Source organism: Cygnus atratus, chromosome 5 (genome assembly GCF_013377495.2).
Source record: "Cygnus atratus isolate AKBS03 ecotype Queensland, Australia chromosome 5, CAtr_DNAZoo_HiC_assembly, whole genome shotgun sequence".
Lineage (NCBI taxonomy): Eukaryota > Metazoa > Chordata > Aves > Anseriformes > Anatidae > Cygnus > Cygnus atratus.
Window position 1 is genome coordinate 30,541,823 of NC_066366.1, and position 19,069 is coordinate 30,560,891.

The 19,069-nt window shown below is 40.5% G+C and overlaps 1 protein-coding gene across 4 annotated transcripts in view; it reads left to right on the forward strand.

Moving 5' to 3' along the window:
* Nucleotides 1-1,160: 1,160 nt before the first annotated feature.
* The window catches only part of PAPLN (papilin, proteoglycan like sulfated glycoprotein), a 51,655-nt gene continuing 33,746 nt past the window's right edge, over nucleotides 1,161-19,069 (forward strand). For 2 of the 4 annotated variants that reach the window (XM_035540222.2, XM_035540225.2), the window contains exons 1-2: nucleotides 1,284-1,420; nucleotides 12,410-12,472. In XM_035540222.2, coding sequence (XP_035396115.1) covers nucleotides 12,416-12,472 — 57 coding nt within the window. In that variant the 5' untranslated portion in view covers nucleotides 1,284-1,420; nucleotides 12,410-12,415. Of the gene's footprint in view, nucleotides 1,421-12,409; nucleotides 12,473-19,069 lie in introns of all 4 variants that reach the window. The other 2 variants (XM_035540224.2, XM_035540223.2) reach the window with 2 other exon arrangements.

A 19,069-nucleotide genomic window follows, 5' to 3' on the forward strand; every position in this document is an offset into this window, starting at 1 on the left:
TAGCCCTTGAATAAAATTGCTTGCTGTAGTGTATGTGCTTCTGTGTCACCTGGAGCATTTATAACATTGTCAGAAGCTTCTTTTCAGTTTGGAGCTGTCTAGGCTTGTCAACAATTGCCAAGGTTATTGTCTCTTTTCATCAAAAGCAGTAACTTGGTCAAGAAGAGAGCAGTGATACCAGTTCTGGATATTTCATTGCACGTTTGATATCTTCCTTGTAGATCCAGCATGTGGAGTTAGCTGAAGGCAGAAGCTTCAGCTTTCCTTTTGAAAGCAAGGTTCTGTTTCTCATAGTTTCAAATGAACTTCTGATGAAGAAGGACTCTAACACTGGAAGGCAAGCAAAAAGACCAACCCAAACCTGAGACTTTAAAGATTTTGTCATAATCTTGGAGACTTCTGTCACAGTATTTTCTAAGTTGGGTTGAAATGCTGACAGCTGTTATAATTGCTGGACCAGGATCTATTTTTATAGATCAGTGACCTTTGTATTTCAATATTTTATACTATGCAGAGGAAAAAATCAATAGAGGGGAAAAATAATCTGTTTTCTAGATAAAACAACAACAGTAACATGTAAGTTGTTATGCAATGATTTCTCCACTATCCACATGATTAACAGCACAAGTTTTTCTTGTAATGCGTCCAGCTAGATTTGTGTTCCCTGAGCAGTTTTTCTATTGCTAAATCGTTCCTTCATGGGATTTTTCAGAGGGTATCTGAATTGCGTGGCATTTGTTAGAGGCAAAAACAGAGAAACCTGAGCTGCCATTGTCTTTGGTTAAATTCATATCTGTATCCAAACTGCTGGTATTTTCAGACCTTGGGAATCTGCTTAACTCTGCCTAGAGCCAGATCTAGCTGTGAATTTTATTTAAGCTCAGACTTTCTTTGGTCAAAATAATATCTGTGAACTGTGATTCAGGCTTTAGTTTTAAAGGAAATGTTAAATTAACTAATAGAGTTAGGAACTTACAAAAATGAGTACCAAAGGGATCTGTGGATAACTGTCTCACTTTTGATATGCTGCCTGCAGCTAAAATACAACTAGTTATAAAGGGCTCCACCCCTTCAATAACTTAAGGCACTGTTTAGAGCCAACGTGTGTGCTTACAACACAGACTACAGGAGCTAGAAACAACTCCACATCACGCATGCACGCATGCGATTACAACTCTGGCTTTCCCAAGCAAAAGAGAAAACACTTGTGAAGAAACTTAGAGGCTGAAGGGGTTAAATGAAACCCAACTCTCCTTTTCCTGTGCAGTAAGGATTAGTAACCAAACAGAAGCTGGAGAGAAGAGCATGTTAAGAGCCACCGTTTGAACCAGAACGATAAGAAAGTGGGTTTTGCAGCTTGACTACAGTGGTGTCAGTCCCTCCAACTTTTGCACTCACCTTGCACAGGTCCACGCAGAAGGTAAGAGTTGACTTTGTGTCCTGGGCTGTCTCCTGATTCTTCTCCGTGGACATCTATTTTGTTTTCAGTCTTTTCAGTGCTGATTTTTTTTTTTTGGTGTGTGTGTGTGTTTTTGTTTTTTAATTACACACACACACATATATATATATATATATATATAAATATATATATGAGTTTTGTTCTGTTTTGTTTTTTTTAAACTGTCTTCGATTTCCCACCATTTTTTCCCTTTCATTCAAACACAGGGGAGAGGACAAACCAGAGTCCCTGTGACTGCAAAACTGGGTTTCCTAGTAGGGAGGGAAGAAGACACTCCATGTATTTGGTGAACATTAATCCCTTTCACTTGCAGTTAATTATCCTGCAACTTAATGTAATCCAAGCTGTTCCTGACATTGTGAGTGGGCAGAGCAGGAGGTGGAAGGGTCAGGTAGCAGTTTGATAGGATGCAGGACAAGCCCACTGGGGGGCAGACACATGTGTTCTGCCAGAAAGAATGCAGAAAGTGAGACACACGTAGCAGGGATATTAACTGGAGAAATATGACTTTTGTTGATGGGAGTAAAAGCCTGCACAGGTGCTAGGACTAAAACCCCCCTAACTACCACCCCCGAGTGCTCAGCTGCTTCTGATGATGTGCTAGCAGGGCAGGGTGCTGAGGGAAGGGAGTGTGTCCTGATCAGCCAGCATTGCTTTCAGCTGGGTGAGGCAGGATCCGTTCTGGAGGCCATCTCCAGCCAATGATGCTGTCCAAATCAACGGGCCTACTTGCAAAAGGGGATGTTTATGGGACTGGCTCTCTTATCCCTGAGGACGTTTGGTATGTGAGGCAGGCCAAGAAGCTGCTTAAGGGACCTGTACTGGCAAGGAGATGGTAACAAGTTGGCAGCAACGTAGTAGGACAGTAGGTTTGTCTGATGTCTAGGTGTTCCTTGCGGGTGGCCAGGTGGAGGTGAGTAGCTGTTGCTTACAAGCTGAGTTTCAAAGCTTTGACAAAGTTAATGTTGGTCTTGAATGGAATTCCTAGGTCTAGGAATAACTGCTGTTAGTACCAAGGTCAGGGAAATGGTAAATTTATTTAGGTCTGTCTGTAGAGACCCTAAAGAGGGCTTGTAAACACCTTGTCTATTACTTTTGGAAGTATCTTCACAACACTTAGAGTTGTTTTTTTTTTTTTATCTCTTCTGCTTTGCACTTATGAAGGCCCTTCACCAGCTTCTCTGTAAGCTGGATTGCAACTTGTATGTTCTTCTCCTTGTCTCTTAAAGATGTGCTATCCTCTGTAATGCCAGAGCATTTCCCAGGCTCTGTAAACAGAGCAACCATGAGAAAAACATTCTTTCAGAGGTGCAGCTTGATGTGCTACATGGTCAAATGTGTACTGGACAGCCTCATCCTTGGACTTTCAGGACAAATTTTTACTGTTACTAGGAGCAAAGGGAGGTGTTTGTGATGTGCAATGGAAGTAGATAGGACCATGCATCTTTGGCATGGCACTAGCTTAAACTAATGCTTGTTCAGGTTAGTAAACAGAATGATTAATAAGATGGAAAAAAAAAATAAGGCATGTAGCAAATTTGCTGTCTTCAGATGTTTTGCTTTTAGCATTCTTTCCTTGTCCAGTGTGAAATAATTGAGACTTCTTTTTTCATGTGCATTCTCAGGTTCTTACACCCCAGGGAGCATCCTGGTGCCTCAGAGGTGTTTGTTTTTAAAATATTTTCTGTAGTATTTGCATATCCTAACTCTGTTTGCGAGTAAACTGTCCAGTCTAAATGTAGCATTTGAGAAAAGGTTTTTGCCAAAGGAATTGTGGATGTAGAATGAATGATCCTAAATACTGCTGTTCAGTGAGTGATAACCTTCTGATGTAGATCCTCTGTCTCTGTTTTGGGGATTCTCTCTCTCCCTCTCTCTCTCTACCCCCCTCCCCCTTCCTCTTTTTGATCCAGTCACTTACCAGCTTGGTAAAAGATCTAGTTGCTTAAGGGATTACTTGCCTCACAAAGTTGGCACCGAGATTCAGTTGGCATCTCTGTGAATGGTTGTGCCCTGACTTGTTGGAAAGGTTTAGGAAATGGGAAAGGAAGTATGTTGTTGCAACTGTTTTTCATGGTGGTAATTGAGTTTAGGTATAAAAGTAATTTTTTTTTTCTAAAGAAACATGGTGTTCTTTTACAATGGGAAACCTGAAAAAAAATAAATAAATAAAAATCCAATCTTGATTGAGGTCCCCTTCTTCTGAATGTAATGTAAATAAGGCAAAATAATATTCTATGTCTTAGAACAGGTAGGGCTTATGCTGGCAAAAGTCTTTCTCTTTGTTCAGAGGAGGGTTTCAAATGTTACCCATTTTATTAGATCATGTATGTACTTTGTGACTCATTGGTACACAGAATATAATAGCTTTTTTTTTTTATAAGGGGAACTATTTTATAAGATCTGCTATTTTGTATGAGAACAACACCTAGAATACATCAGATCCAGTTGCAGGTGTTCTCATGATTCATGTTATAGCCTTGTCATTAGCTGATACAAAGGGGGAACTGTTCTTCTAAGGGCATATTGATGCTGGGTGAACTACAGAGGAAATAAGTTGCTTTGCTTTTAGGTCTGTGAGAAGTATTATACAAAACTGATGATAAACTCCTCAGAGTACCTAGCATAGCTATGAAGACTAGACAGTGATGGGAGATTGCTCTTATCTAGTACAGTCATTTGTGGTTATGCCCATGGTATGATGGACTTGTCAGAATAAATTTCACATTTCACAAATCATTTCACTGGAAATGATACTCTGTTGGATAGTTTCACTGTCTCATTTTTTTTTTATCTCTGCTGTTGGATTGGAAATATGATTTGTTGTGGTCCAGCATCTTGTCTTGGATGATGACTAACAGCAGTTACTAGATGTGTGAGAAGGGCCTTTAATATTAAAGGATTTGAGCGGGTAAGTAGTCATACACATAGTCTATGTACAAACCACTTGTTCATGCTTTCTCACACAGTAACAAGCTCAAACTTTCTTGACATACAGACATGATGTATGGAAAACAAGTACTGTCAAAAGATTGTTTATTTCTCTGCTTAGCTCTTAAAGCAGTAATTGGAGGTTCTGGTTTGGGTATCTGTGGGAGAAAACAGCTTGAGAGCAAGGAACCATTTTATTTTTAGATCCTACTGTTGTCATTTTGCTGTGATCACACAGTCGAGCATGTGCTTCCTTTCAGTTCTCTCCAGGCACTGCGGTGTGATCACACTCTCCTAAGATCATTTTTATGAAGTTAATTTTTAGTGACAGATGAAAGATGCTTGGCTGATGTCTTTAGAGACTGCAGCCCTAATTTCCCTAGTACAGGTTCTGCTTCCTAAGTTTGTTAGTCAAAAGTTTTTTTGCCCCCCTTTTTTTTCCCCCCATTTCCTTTGGTTTTACTCACTTTCATCATCTTTCCCTTGCATAGTAATGTAAGCAAGCCCACTGACTTCTCTGGGGGATTTCCTGCTTCATACAACTGAAGGTATGTTTGCATCACAGTCAGCAAGGTTGGTTCCTTCAGGAATAGTTGTACCCATACTAGTTTTGCGTGCTTGGCATGTTTGCAGATATCTACAGGTAAAACTGAGCTTTTTTTTTTTAATTAAAAAAAAAAGGTATATTAGATGTGGAGGTAGCAGTAATCAAAACCTGCATGAGGGTCAGGGTAAATACTCTCATGTTTTCCTACTTACATTGTTGTTAGTCCCCAAACAAATTTATTTAAAGGTAACGCAAACGTTCCCTAAGTACACTGCAAGCATACTGTTAAATGTGGTGTTAACATACTTTCAGAGAAGAGAAGCACATCTTGCAAAAAGGCAGAAAACACTTTGTATAGTTTTAAAGATTCTTTTTAAGATAACCCTCACTTTTTTTATTTTTTTAAACCCATTGCACAACTCAGAAGATTGTCACATTTTTATTTGGGATGGCATGAATTTAAATAAAATTGGAAGTAGTTCTCCAGCATTGAAATCCCTTACATTCCTAAGGAATTCTCCAAAATTTGAATTCGAAGGGATTGATATCAGCTGGCTAGTGTGCTTATAAACAGCAGTAGTGCTCAGTGTCAGTATTTCAGATCAGGCTAAATAATTCATATAAGCAAAGCCTGAGCTTTGACAGGGCAGTAGTTGATCCAGAAGGTCATTAGACATTCCTTTTCAGTTGTTAGTGTCTGGGATATTATATCCTTGTCATGTGTTTTCCATAGGCAGTGTATGGCCGCTTGTTGCAATGTCTAAATCAGTCTGCATGCACTTGTCTTTATCCCTATTTGCTCACACATTTAATTAACAACTAAGGACAGTGAGACTACCAAAATAGAAGGCAGAATCCTATCTTCTTATAATGAACTTCCATCTGCAAACCTAATAGGGGAAGTCTGGATGCAGAAAATTGAATCTCAACTGATATTAATAGGTAGATAGCTGTCCTTATGAAATACTTCATTATTTCCTGCAGAGGTCTAGCAGAGTGACTGCATTTACTTGGAAGATGCAGCTCCAATAACATACATTTTAGATACTTCATTGTAGTTTTTGGAGATTGGGAAAGAAGCAGATCTGCCTCTTCCCCACCCCCTGATAGGGTATGGTGCGATGCCTTGCAAGAGTTCGTGTAGTTTGCAGTCTGCTCTCGCTCTGCCACCAGATGATTTTTCAGCTTCTGTGATTTCTGTATTCAAGATAAAACTATATGACACAGGCTACTGTAGCTTCCCTGGGTGTTGCTGAACTTGACATTGCTTTAGAAGACCTCTGTAAAAACAGTCAGTCAGTCTGAGGCAGTGACATTAAGCAGTGGCCCAGTGCAGGTTTTGTGCCTGTTCTGGATTAGGCAGACGGCTGAGACAAAAGCCTATTGATAGAGCAGTCTAGAAGATGCTTGTACATTGCCAGTACTCTTGGCTGACGCTCTGCTACTGTGCTTGGTATGTTTTTTCCTAATATTTTTTTAACTTAACAAGGTAAATTTTGAACTTATTCTAGCTGAAAGTTTAAAATGCATAATATTGCTGAAAGTATATCTCAGTAGGAGTACTCTTTTGATGAGGTTTATTTAATCCCTAGCACATGTGTGGAGTGAATTAATAAATTGGTGTGTCAACGATAAAGATATCTCTGTAAAACTTTTACTCAGCTTGTGTTGTGTTTTTCTTTATTTTCCCTCCCTTCCCATACCGCTAAGCACCTTCAACCAGTCATGTGTTTAAATGCACATTTAATAAACACTTATCCACTACTTTGTATATAAATGCTTTTTTTATAAATGTGGCTTATTGTGTGGTCAAGACAAAGGAAATTCAGCATCCTCCCACTTTAATAGGCATGCGCACATTAATTAGTTTATCCACTGTAGCCCAAAGTGTGTCAGGCCCAGGATTTTCTTTGGAAAAATGTCCAAAAAAGAAAAAGAGGGTTTGCTGTAGTCAGGGAAGAAAACAGGCAGTCACCTTGGTAAGAATTATCTTGAATGTGGTGTGCTCTGTCTAAAGGGATTACCTGTTTCTTTGTTTCTCTGGACTTTGTGATGTGGTCCTCATGCTCCCCCAAAGCTGCTCTCAGTATAAGTAAAAGGAGCTTTTTCCCTACTCCATTACTCCATTCCTTACTCCATTAGCACCTTTCTGCTGTATGTGTTTATTTTTCGTTTTTAACTCTTCCACCACAAACTTAAAAGGTGCTTCTTAGTAGACAAGGATAGTAAAAGAATGAAAGCTGGAACCAAGATATGCCGGATGTTTTGAGAGCAAAGCAAAAACCAGTAGTGTCTTCAGAAAATATTATAAGTCTTAAGAACTCACCAAGTGACTGAGTCAATGACTAAGAAACTTGATGCCACTAGAAGACTGGACAATGTAATATCCATTCTGATTTCCCACCTCCTTCATCAGGCTACTAAAAATAAAGAACTGAGTAAGATATAACGTATAAAGGGCCGGGGGCAGCAGTAGTGGAGAAGGGGGAAGGAAGTTCGGAAAATGTGTGAGTAGCAGAGTCACAGTGACAACTTCTGCTTCAATGCCAGATGTGCTAAAGTTTACAATAAGCAATTTCAATCTATATTGCAGTGAGAAAATATTTATTGCAATTGCTAACGTGTGTCTCAAGCTGTGCAAAGATAGCTTCTGTCACGGCTACCTTGGATGAGAACAGTAGATCTGCATGGGGAAATTCAAATCCTCATCTGGAAGACGAAAAGAGGTTAAGTGGCTGCTCAAGCTAGTACTGCTGGGTGGCTTATGCACTTAACTGCTTGTCCAGCCTGGCTCTATCTTGTCTGGCAGTAGAAAAGTGGCAACCCTGAAGGTGTTTTTTATCTCCTGCCTATGAACCACTTCCAGAACAGTCCCTGTCCCACATATGTGGTGTGTGCCTTTGGCAAAAGGGTGATTTAGAAATGCGGTTCACAGGCAAAAGATTGGTCCATCTTATGTGCTAAACAGAGAAGAGCCACATAGCACTGGCTGTCCAATTATGCCCCCCAAAAAACTGAGAAGCACGTGCACACAGACCAATACATCTGTGTGCAATGGAACTAATGAACCCAGTTTTCTTTGGACCGCGTGATTTGATTCTGTAGCATCTAAACAGCTTAAGCATTCATGTAAACAAGGCTGGGTTATTCATAACATCACTTTCAAGTTTGGATTCCATCCTGTTGAAAAGAAGTCATCACCTAAATGAGTTAAAAATCTAATATATCTCTTCATCTCAGCCCTGTATTTATTTTCCCTCCAACAAAAGTTAACTTTATGATTTTGAAACCTTGAAATTAGCCAGCTGTTTCAAAGTTATTTTTACACTTCTATACACACACGCACAGGCAACGTAGGTCTTGTTTCCCTGGGAGCATGAATGTTGAGAGATGATTTGGAGAAGAGGCCAAGCTGAAGCAGGCAGTCTTGAATGTTGTTTGTGCGTTGGAAGGCAGGATTTGCACGCGCAAAGAAAACAGAGAAGTCATTAAAATTGTCCTTTATTCTCTTCAGTTTGTCTCAAGTGTACTCCTGGTCTTAATGAACAATTCACTGATCTTGCTAAGCCTGCATGGCTCTGGATAAAGACTTTGTAACTAAAATATTTTTAAAGCAGTTCACTTGGCTCCACTATAGAGAAATCTCCAAGACTGCCCGTCTGGCTTTTCCAGACTTTTTATTTGTTAAGGCAAAAGTTTATTTACTGAGTAGGTTCATTGTTAAGCCCTGAAATGAGGATGCTTATCCCAGTTTTCAGTAAGGTCATCATCTAAATGAGTTAAAAATCTAATATATCTCTTCATCTCAGTCCTGTATTCTTTTTTTCCTCAAACATTTGAAAACATTTGAACATTGAAGTATTTGAAACCTTTAAATTAGCTATCTGTTATTTATTTTTGCATATATATACAGGCGATGGAGGTCTTATTTCCTTAGGAAGGTGGATGTTGAGAGATAAGTTTAGTCCAAGCTTCTGAAATTCTAGCTATCTCCTATGTAGCACTGTGGCCCTCCTGTCCACAGCACCAAGCAGAAGTAGGCAGTGTGAATGCAGTTTAAAAAGGGCACCAGAACGTGCTTTATGGATATTGTCAGACAGAAGTTTCTGAAATTTCCACAAAATATAATTTGATCCATACTGTTTTGGAACAGAAGTAAGGATTCCGAGTTGCTAAATTCAGTTCCAGGGTTAAACTTCTCCCGTGTTCAGAGCAATTTGGGTTGGCCCCATCAGAGAGAAGAGCTTCCTAGTTCAGATGTCTATATAGATAGCTGGAACCTGTCAGCATTCATGCCTTTTACTCATCTAACCTGAGCAGCTGATGACAGATGTGGATGGCTAGAAAATTTTAATCTCTTCCAGTATATTGAACTGAGGTTTCAGTTGGGCCTACCTCTGGTTCTGATTGAAGATCCAGGTTGCTCCTTACTTATTGTGAAGGGGTTCTCATAATTCTTGATATAAATTCAGATTTTAGCACTGTGGCAGGAATTCCTACATGTGAGCTTTCCAGCAGCTGTTCCATCTTGAACATATAGTCACCATTTCCTCTCAGATCCTGCTGCTGTTTCAGGGTGGAAGGCGGTGGAGATGCTGTTCTAGCACAGTAGGAAAACGGAGCTGGGGAGTGTTGAAAAGAATTAAAGAAGGACGGAGGGCACAGAGAGCAGCAGCTGCTGTTGTTACAAGTGAAAGCACTGCAAAACACTGTCCTTTTCTTTCCTTCCCCTGCACACCCAGGCTTCGGTAAAAAGAATGGCAAACAGAATAACATATGCTGCTGTGTCCCAGGTCATACAAGGAGAGCAAGAGCCAATAAATCCAGAAACAGACCTTGACCCTGTTTTGTGAAGGTTTCAGACAGATTCACCAAACCAATCTGTGTTGTTTCTGTTTGAAGGGGAGGCAAAAAGGATTAATGCTGAATACTGCATCTGGAGAAGCTTTTAAAGTAACAAGTTCATTGAAGCTCAGAGAAAGACACAAGATTTGTTTTGCAGTGGAAGATTTAATAGGCTGCAGAAGGCCCTGTTCCTCCTGACCATTTTTTCCTGGAATCTGTTGACTAATTTAAGGGGGCTGGATGGTCTAAACTTTTAAATGCTAAATTTAGGCCAGATGTTAGACATATGACAGCAATTTCCAGGCTAGTGCAATGGCACAAAGATACAAGTAAGCACCAGAGCCATAACCTGTTACTTTTTGTAGGGGGTTGTCCCAAATGTTTGATGCTGTTCCTAGTTGTCTCCTCACAGAATGTCTTCATCCCATCTGGCTGAAAGCCTCCAAGATGCTAACTATGTGGAGACTGGGAGCCCTACCAGCTCTGGTGAGCTGCTTGCTTCTCTAGCCTCTTCTTCAGGAGCATCATGTGGTTTGGGCCTAGCTCCTTATCTGCCTCTTGGTTCAGATGCCAGGAGGAGCTGAGTGGGCAGTATGTTACCAGCAGTGACAGGCTGTCGGGGCAAGGGATGATTCCCACAGCTGTCTCTGTGAACCTGAGAAGTGCCTGGAGTGGGAGATGTGAGAGAGGATGCTAGGGAACAGAGAGTTTTCTGGGCAGTAGGAAGAGGAGATGATCAGTCTCAAAGATCTACCTCTGTCTGACACCAACACCACCCAAAAAAGATGCTTTTCTTACAGCTTACCGCTTTGCTAGCGGTGTGAGGGTGTTATAAGCTGCTTAAGAAAAGCTTTGCTGTTTCTGTGCGTGGAACTTGTAGCAAAAGGGTTGTTTCCTCGTTTCTTGTGGCTGTCCTACCCATCTGAAAATGATTTCACAGTTGAATAGGGCTGTGATGCAGATCTAGCCTATGTTTTGGCTGTTGGCCTCAACTACATAGAGAGTGTACTTAACCTCTTATGTAGGGCAGTGCTAGATTGTTTCTTCCCTGACTTGACTTGAAAGAGAGCTAGTAGCATGGGTGTGTGATAAACGGTACGTAGTCTTTCCTCTGTTTCTTAAGAAGGCTAATCCAAAGTGAATGAAAGTCTGTTCATACAAAAAGCTCCTAAAGCTTAATTTTCTTATGAGTCACATGACTGGCATTCAGTATATAGTGACAGAAGCTTATTTTCCCTGCTCCTTGATAGTTTGCACCAAGAATTTGGTGCAGCTGGGTTTTCAGCACTTAGTAGTTTTTATATCCAAAAGGAAACATAGTAAAGAACAAGGTTTTCATCCCTAGCACTCTGGATACTGGGAATGTCAAAATGTGTTATATATGGACTTATAGAACTGTAATGAGTTGTGTGGGTTCAGCAAGGCCTAGCTCTATGAGGAAAATGGTTGCTTGACATAAGGTAACCTGAAATATCCGAATGCTATATCAAGCATGTTTCATTTCAAGTACTTTTTATTTCTGATCTGATATTCTCATACAACAATGATTTTATATCAGTAGTTGGATTGTTATAAGTGATATACATTCTTCAGTTCATCTGGATTTAATAGGCCTGGCCAAATGAGCTGTATATGAAGTTTTAATATTAAAAAGGGGTGTTGTTACGACAACTATTGAGATAAACATTTCATTATTGATGCTTTTATTTTATGCACTGTGAAAAGAAGGTTTCTTCCTCTTTCCTTTACCTAACTTTGAAAGAAACTTGGACTAGATAAAAACTATGCTAGGAGCATCTAATCTCTCTCTTCTTTCTGGGCTCATTCAACAGGTCATGAGGTCATGAGAAAGTGGCCATGAGAAACAGGCAGTTTCTAGCGACCAAAGCGTTCTTTGTCACAGCTATAAACTTTGGTGAATGGTGCTTCACGTGGGTTTGGTTGCTGCAACTCACAAGAGGAAAGATAAAGTAGCAAGAGGCAATGCACCAGTATAGAACTGTGGTCCCAAATAAGCATAATGCCCCAGTTTTTAGGAACTGTTGTATCCTGTTGTATGCTGCCTTTCCAGTTTGTGTGGCCTAAACTCCTTTCTAGCTCTGCAGAAGGGCTGTAACTACTGGTGGCTGAATCTAGTTATAGCTGCCCAGGACAAATGGTAGGATTTTAAACAAGCACGATCACACAAGGAAAGACATGAAGCTTCACGAAGCCACGCAGGATGAATGTAGGGTACAGAATGTTAACCATGGAATTTCTTACCTTGGGTCGGTTGAAGTCATTACAATCTTCAAGGTTTTGTCATGTGTATAAGTAAAAGGGTGGGAGGGCAGACAAGCAGCAGCATGCATCTTCCACTGTGCCCGGGGATGGTGTTCTCATAATATCAGAGGAAAGTTCAGGGAAATATTTGTGCTCAGTAATTACATTCTGGCTTTCTGTGCAAGGTAATTTCAGTCTTTGCAGTTGCCTTCATCTATCCAGGGAGTGTAGTGATAAAATCGCTTTTCTTCTCTTGCCTTCATTTTAGTTCCACCTCAATTTTTCCTTTATGGTGTCTTAGCTTTCCAACCTACAAGCAGCAAAGAAGTAAGCAATTCTTATCAGTCATTTTTCTATTCCCACAGACAGAGATGAAGAACTTGTTCCTTCTACTCATGCTAGCAGTGATGCCACCTTCTGCATTTTCAGTAAGTAAGCTTTTCTGAATACTTACAAGAAATTAAAGATATTTTTGCTAAGAACTGTCAACATCTGTAACTTGAGTATTTTGTAGAAAGTACATGTTATGAAAAATCTAACGTGACAATTAAAGAAGAAAATTTGTCTCTAGGGTTGTTATCTGCCAAGTAGTAATCACTGCTTCAAAATGACAGTTATCACTTGAAATAAGAAGAATAAATCTTTGCTTGACTGATTTAGACCACTAAGACCACACAAAAGAGAAAAGTCATATGGTTTAGCTTTAAATGGGGATAAAATATTTATATCAAACCAATTCAATAGAGGCAGAAAAGGAACATAGCTATTAGGAGCTGGGGTTCCTGTTCCTTTCTGAGAGAGATGTGGGATCTTTCTGAAGTAAATGCAGTTTGAGAACAGTTTCTCTGAATTTCATTTCAATTATATTAATGAGTTGGACAGTCTGAGGTAAAATGTGACCTGCTGAGTAGATGGGAAGTGTAAGCAAAGGAAGAAGTGATACATTACGTGTAAAGGAACAGAAAGGAGGAAAAAAAATAAAGAGGTAATTATTACCCTGAGTAAATGTTTAGTGGGAGTAGTGAGGAATTATAAATATGTCACTGAAATTAATGAGTCCACAACATTTATTCACCAGTACAGTTATGAAATTATATTCCCATATTCATCATTTGCAAATGCTTTGTAGGCTTTCTTTTGAAGATCAAGGACGAGAGGCCAGAAATCAAGCAGAATTCATTAGCTATCATAGACTTTGCGATTTACAGATGGAAATATGCTTAAATAAAATTTTGTTGTCTCACATCTGATAGAAGATGATGCTGTACGTTAAAAGAACCAGAACCAGAATATACTATATTCAGTTCATCTGTTTACCTGTCTATTTGCAACCTCATGGTTTTTTTGGAAGGGAAATGACTGAAACACCCTGTAACTGCAAAGGCTGACATTTCTCTGTAGCATTAGACTGTCCCCTGCGTGCAACCAGTAGCTCCTGTTGAAGGCATGCTGAATGAAGGGAAAATATTTTGCTTGGCCACTACTTAATTTCAGCTTCCCTGACATGGTGTCCCAGCCCTGACATCTGTCCAAGCTATAAAAAGACAGGATGATCTAGCAGCATATAGGCATTCTGCTGTGGTGATTCTCCATTTTTTTTCTGGGAGGGAAGATAGAAATGGTGTAGGTTTTGAATGGGCCATTCTTTACCAGTTGTTAATGTGTCTGGGCTGAACTGTAGTAAGAAATGGTCAGCTTGTGGGAGTTGGAAGGACTAATTGTAGTGATGACAACTCAAGTTTGTGCTAAATTGGATTATGCACCAAATGAACAGTGGGGCTGTGTGAACTCCCACAGGTGGGACAGCTCTGGAAGAGCAGTGCCTGCATGCCTGTTTCACTGCTGCAGAGAGGAGTGGTAGCCCTGCTGTTATAAGCAGCACAATTTTACACATATATGATGGAAGAAAGAAAGAGAAAGAAAGGGTGAGACTGAAAACTGAGACAGGGAATACTACAAGGGAGAAAAATAAGTTAGAGAATTGCATACCTTTCTATGCCAGTCTGTACTCCTTTAGGGCTTCACCTGCAATGGCAGGCTTATTGAAGAGTAACTTTAATTCATGTCACATAACATTGAAAAAGTCTCTTCTCTGTGCCTTCCTTTTATAATTCCCAGAAGCAGAGGTATGATAGGTGGCATGGTACATTTCCCCACAATGAAGGGGAAACACTTCCTTTAATGTATAGGAGCATTTCTCTAAAAAGGTGAGTCTCTGTCACCTTAACTCTGCTAAACATTGGACCCAGAGCAGCCTTGCAGCCGAGACAGATGAATTTTTATATCAAATGAACTGCCAGTATAGCAGCACGTGGGTGGAAAGGTGGGTGACCTCCAGGTTTGCAGTGAATAGTGTACACCCCAGGAAGAGTTTGGTGGTGGAAGAACTGAAACCAGCAGAAAAGGCACAGACTAGCATGTGTAGGTTGTATTCCAGAATGAGACATTTACCTTTAGATCCAACCTATCCGCTTATACAAATTATTGCTTCTGGACACTTTTTGTCCCAGAAGCAGGAAAGCATGAGTTTGTAAACACACAGACTGATAGTGATAATGGAAGTACAACTATAAATGTCTGAGCTGCAGGTTTACATGGAGAAGATTAGTCTACAGGGATTCGTGTCTGCTTGTGATTAAAAGGTGTAGTTTGATGCCTGCTGTTTTTCATCTCTTTTCCTATTTTTGGAGTGGAGTTGCTTGTTTTTGCTTTGTTGATTGTTAGGCTAGGGAAAGCAGCAAGTGGAAGAAGGGAAGAGATGTGGACAGGGCCAAGACTGTCAGAGCAGTTGAGGCCATTGCCTGCATCTGCTGTGAGCTTGCAGTCTTATAGTGGCTGTTTTTTTCTGCCAGATATGGCAGACAGCATTAAGGGCCAAGAAAGGGACTCCTGTTTGTAAAGGCCACTGGCTGCAGAGAATTTCCTGCCCAGTGCTCCATCCTTGGTCAGATTCACCAGGCTCTTCTTCCCTCCTTTACTGGTAGAATATGGAGAGGGTCTTAGAGTGTGGAGCAGGCTGCCCAAGGAAGTTCTGGAGTCCCCATCCTTGGAGGTATTTAAGAGACGTGTGGACATGGCATTAGGGGACATGGTTCAGTGATAGGACTCAGTAACTCAGGTTGGTGGTTCGACTTGGTGATCTTAAAGGTCTTTTCCAACCTAGATGATTCTATGATTATTGTGCAGCGCCTGTGGTGTCTGTCCCTTTACAGCAGGCTTTAAAGGATCTAGAAAAGGAGGTCATCTGTTACATGTAGTTCCTTTATTGTTTCTGCTGTGGTAGTAGCTGGAAACTACATCTTGATGGCCAGGAGGAGTTGTGTTAGTGGCTGTTACAAACAGAAAGCTAAAAAAGAATAGTCTAGTGCAATTTCAGGCCATCCTGTCATTGCTTCTAGGAAAGTTGGGAACAGTGGCAATAATGGAAAATGCCATTTTTTTTTCATGACTCCTATTGTGTTTTTGGAGAAGGATGAAGTGATGTAAAGGTAAAATTGCCTGGGTCCTGCCTGATAGCGTTACTGCTGAAAGAACAGTGCCTCTGGTGATTTAGAGAAAATGAATGCTGAAGATTTTCCATGGGAATAACTTCTTTTTTTGTTGTTTAGCATGATTGTGTATGTGCGTTGTATACTTTGGGGTTGCTTTCTGTTTAGTAAACATGACATTCATCAGATTTCTCTGCCTCAATTTCATTTTTACAAGTGTGGTTTCACATTGGCAAATTTTTACAACTAGAATTCTTCTTTCCAGATTTGAAATGTCTTATCCGCACATATCATGTTACTATTTCAAGGAAAAGCTTATTATCAAGGGGAAGAGTTTAACTTAATGCTTTATTATCTCTATGCATTAGTTGTTAGTTAGATCATGTCCAATACTTATATTTGTTCTTAGATTGTACTGCAGGTGTGCTTAAAGTGAAAGCTAGTCTGAAGCTTGACTGAAAATCATATTCAAATGACTTCCATCTGGACAGCATTGCTTTCTATGGGTCTGCATTTCTAGGTTAAAATGCTGTTTTTAATTTCTTCTGAAGCAATGAAGGTTGTTATTGTTTAAACATTGTTAATCTGTTGATTAAAATTCTAAACCCCTTGACCAGATCTGATGGAAAGGTTGAAAGGTATATAAGGACCTTAAAGAAACAGTGAAAATTACTGTGAGGAGAGAGTAAGGGGAGGAGATTTTTTAAATGTTCTTATTGAGGGAAAGGATAAAAAAAAATAGAATAATTGTACTGGGTAGGACCAAAGGTTTATTTTGCTCTATATCCTGTCTCCAGCTACATCATAAACAAATGTTTAGAAAAAAAAAGTAAGAAGAATGGCAAATATGTACAATTTTCCCTAATGACCTTCCAGTCTCCAGTCACTTGTGGGTTATGAACCCTTTGAGCTGGAATCTATTTCACTTCCCCTGAATTTGTTCAGTGTCTCCTTGAAACCATGTAGACTTCCAACTGCACAGCATTTATATCAAGACAACAAGATCCTGTTCTCGTGATTAGTTCATATATCATCATTTTATTTTTCCTACGTTTGTTTTTATCTTTTGGTCACCTATTTGTCATCCATGCAAGGACTGCTTAGCTTCCTTCAAAGCTTTAGGTGAATGATTTTGTTGAAAGCTTCTTGGAAATCTGAATGTATCAGACAGGTTACCTTTGCTCACATGTTTGCTAATCTGTCAAAGAACTGCAGTAGCTTTAGAAGGACATGCCTTTAAAAATGCCTGGTTGACGCTTTCCCAAATATACTGTATTTATGCAGGTGTATGCTAATTCTGTTCTCTGTTATAGTTTCTATTCATTTATCTAGTAGCTGTCAGTTTTATAATATGTGGGTATACAATTCCTTGGGTTCCCCCGGGATCCTTTGGTAAATTAGTGCCAGACTTTCCGCTTCCCAGTAATCGCATACAGAAGTAGTTTTAGCTGACGGGGTTGTCTGGCAGTATGTAATAGTTTATCCATTTCAGTCTTGAGTTCCTGGTAAGTCCTTTGGATAAACAGTTTCTAGTGACTTCATACTGTTTGTTTTGATCACTTCTCCAAAATAAGTCTGTGGTCATAAAATGTTCTCATTCCCTTCTTTGTGGAGTTTTCTGAATGTCTCCTGTTTCTTCCACAGGGATTCCAAGATCTAATTTAACTTCTCTGCAGTGGCTGTATCTTTTTAGATTGCTCTTTTTACACACTAGTCAGCTCCAGGCCACCCAGACCTGTGGAAGGTTTCTGTTTCTGAAAACTATTACCTGCTCTGTCCACTAGCCAGCAAATGAGCACAGTCCAGTGAGGCAGCACCTTCCCAGTTCTGCGGTAGGTGAGGCAGTTGCTGCAGCCTTCCCAGCTGACAGGAAAGCAGGGAATGTGGAAGGAGCCAGGTATATTGTGTGACAGTCCATAACAAGGTAGAAAGAGTGAGGAGTGTTAGAGAGTGAACATAGGAAACGTGGGAATGAGTTGGGAACTATGAGCGTGTGGGTTAAGCAGTGTAGGGAGAACCTGAAGTGTTTGGGGGAGCTGAAGATGTAGGGGAACTGATGGATTTTAGTGAGTTTGCTAGAGGGCATATACTAACAAGCCAGGGCTAAGATGGTAGAGGGGAGTGGAAGGAGATATATGCAGTGAGTGTAAACCGCAAGCCATTAAAACTAATGAAGCCTTGTTTTTTCTTCTCCTCTTTGTGAAGCAGTTTGTCTTAATAAGCTGCTCTCTTCTTCTGTACCATTTTGTGTTTCGCTTCCTGCTGTCACCATCTTATTCACTCTCATTCTTGTTTTTCTAGGTTCCTTCAAATGCAATTCTTTGATTGCTTATTCATTATTCATAGAAAATGGTACTTGGCATTCTTCACCTTCAAAGCCCTTTACAAGCCTGCTGTGTCTGAGCCAAGATCAATGGTTAAGACAGAATTATAAAAAATGCTTTGTTCATGTGGTTCTGATTCATTCACCTATTTTTTGTTGCATTTTAGGCTAATAGCATGGCTGGTTACATATAGATTTATCTTGAAAATACTTCTATTGAATAGTAGCATACATCTACATTACAAATGTCTGAGATACACCGAATGTTCTCAGCTCCCTGACAATTAGGTACAAATGTTGAATACTGCATCTATGCAGGGCTTAGCTGCATGGAAGCGTTAGGGGCGGTCATCATAGTAGTACAGGGCAGGTCTTCTGGATAGAAAAAGAAGGAAATAGTTCATATCCTGGCTTAAGCGTACACTCCAGGCCTGTTGTTCTTTCAGGGCCACTAGGCTTTACTGGCCCTGACCAACCTCCCTCCACTCTGCCCATAGCCTGGGATGCCATTTGAGGCCCTGGGGTTGTCAGCCCTGACACAGTGACACTGCAGCAGGGCCAGTCTCCAGCTCCCCACAGCCCTGCCCTGCCTGGGCACAGGCCCAAAGAACCAGGCCCACCCACAGGCCCATGTCCTGGCCTTGGCCTGTCCTATCCCTAGGGATAGGCCCAATGTTTGGGCCTGGGCTTCCCCCAGCCTGCCCTGCTCCCGGTTTGGGGTGGTGGGATAGGCCTGGCTGTTAGGCCCAGCCCTGCCCTGCTGCCCCTAGGAGCCCTTACCACTGGCCCCCTGCCCACAGGGAGCAGCCAGCCATCCTGGCACCTTGACAGTTTTTTTTGTTTAGTTTTGTTTTTTGCTCCCTCATTAACCTTTCTGTTAGCAATTAACTATTCTCTAAGCAATTATTATTCAAACTTAGCAAAGCTGCATTTTTCCCTGGAGACTTCCTATTAGCCAAGGCTTTGGCAACGAAACCATTATGGAATAAATGACCGGAGTGATAACTTTCTTTTGTAAAGCATTTGTTTTCACCCTCCTTTCACAGATGTTTCAACAATGAGGCTACAATTCAAGGGTGTGTTAAACTAAACATAAACCTTTCAGAAACTGTAAACCCCAGAAAGCTGATGTTTATCAAGCAACAGTAGCGTAGTGCTATTTGAGAAACAGTGAGAAAGATTGAAGAGACGCACTTTATTTTGACTATAGTTTT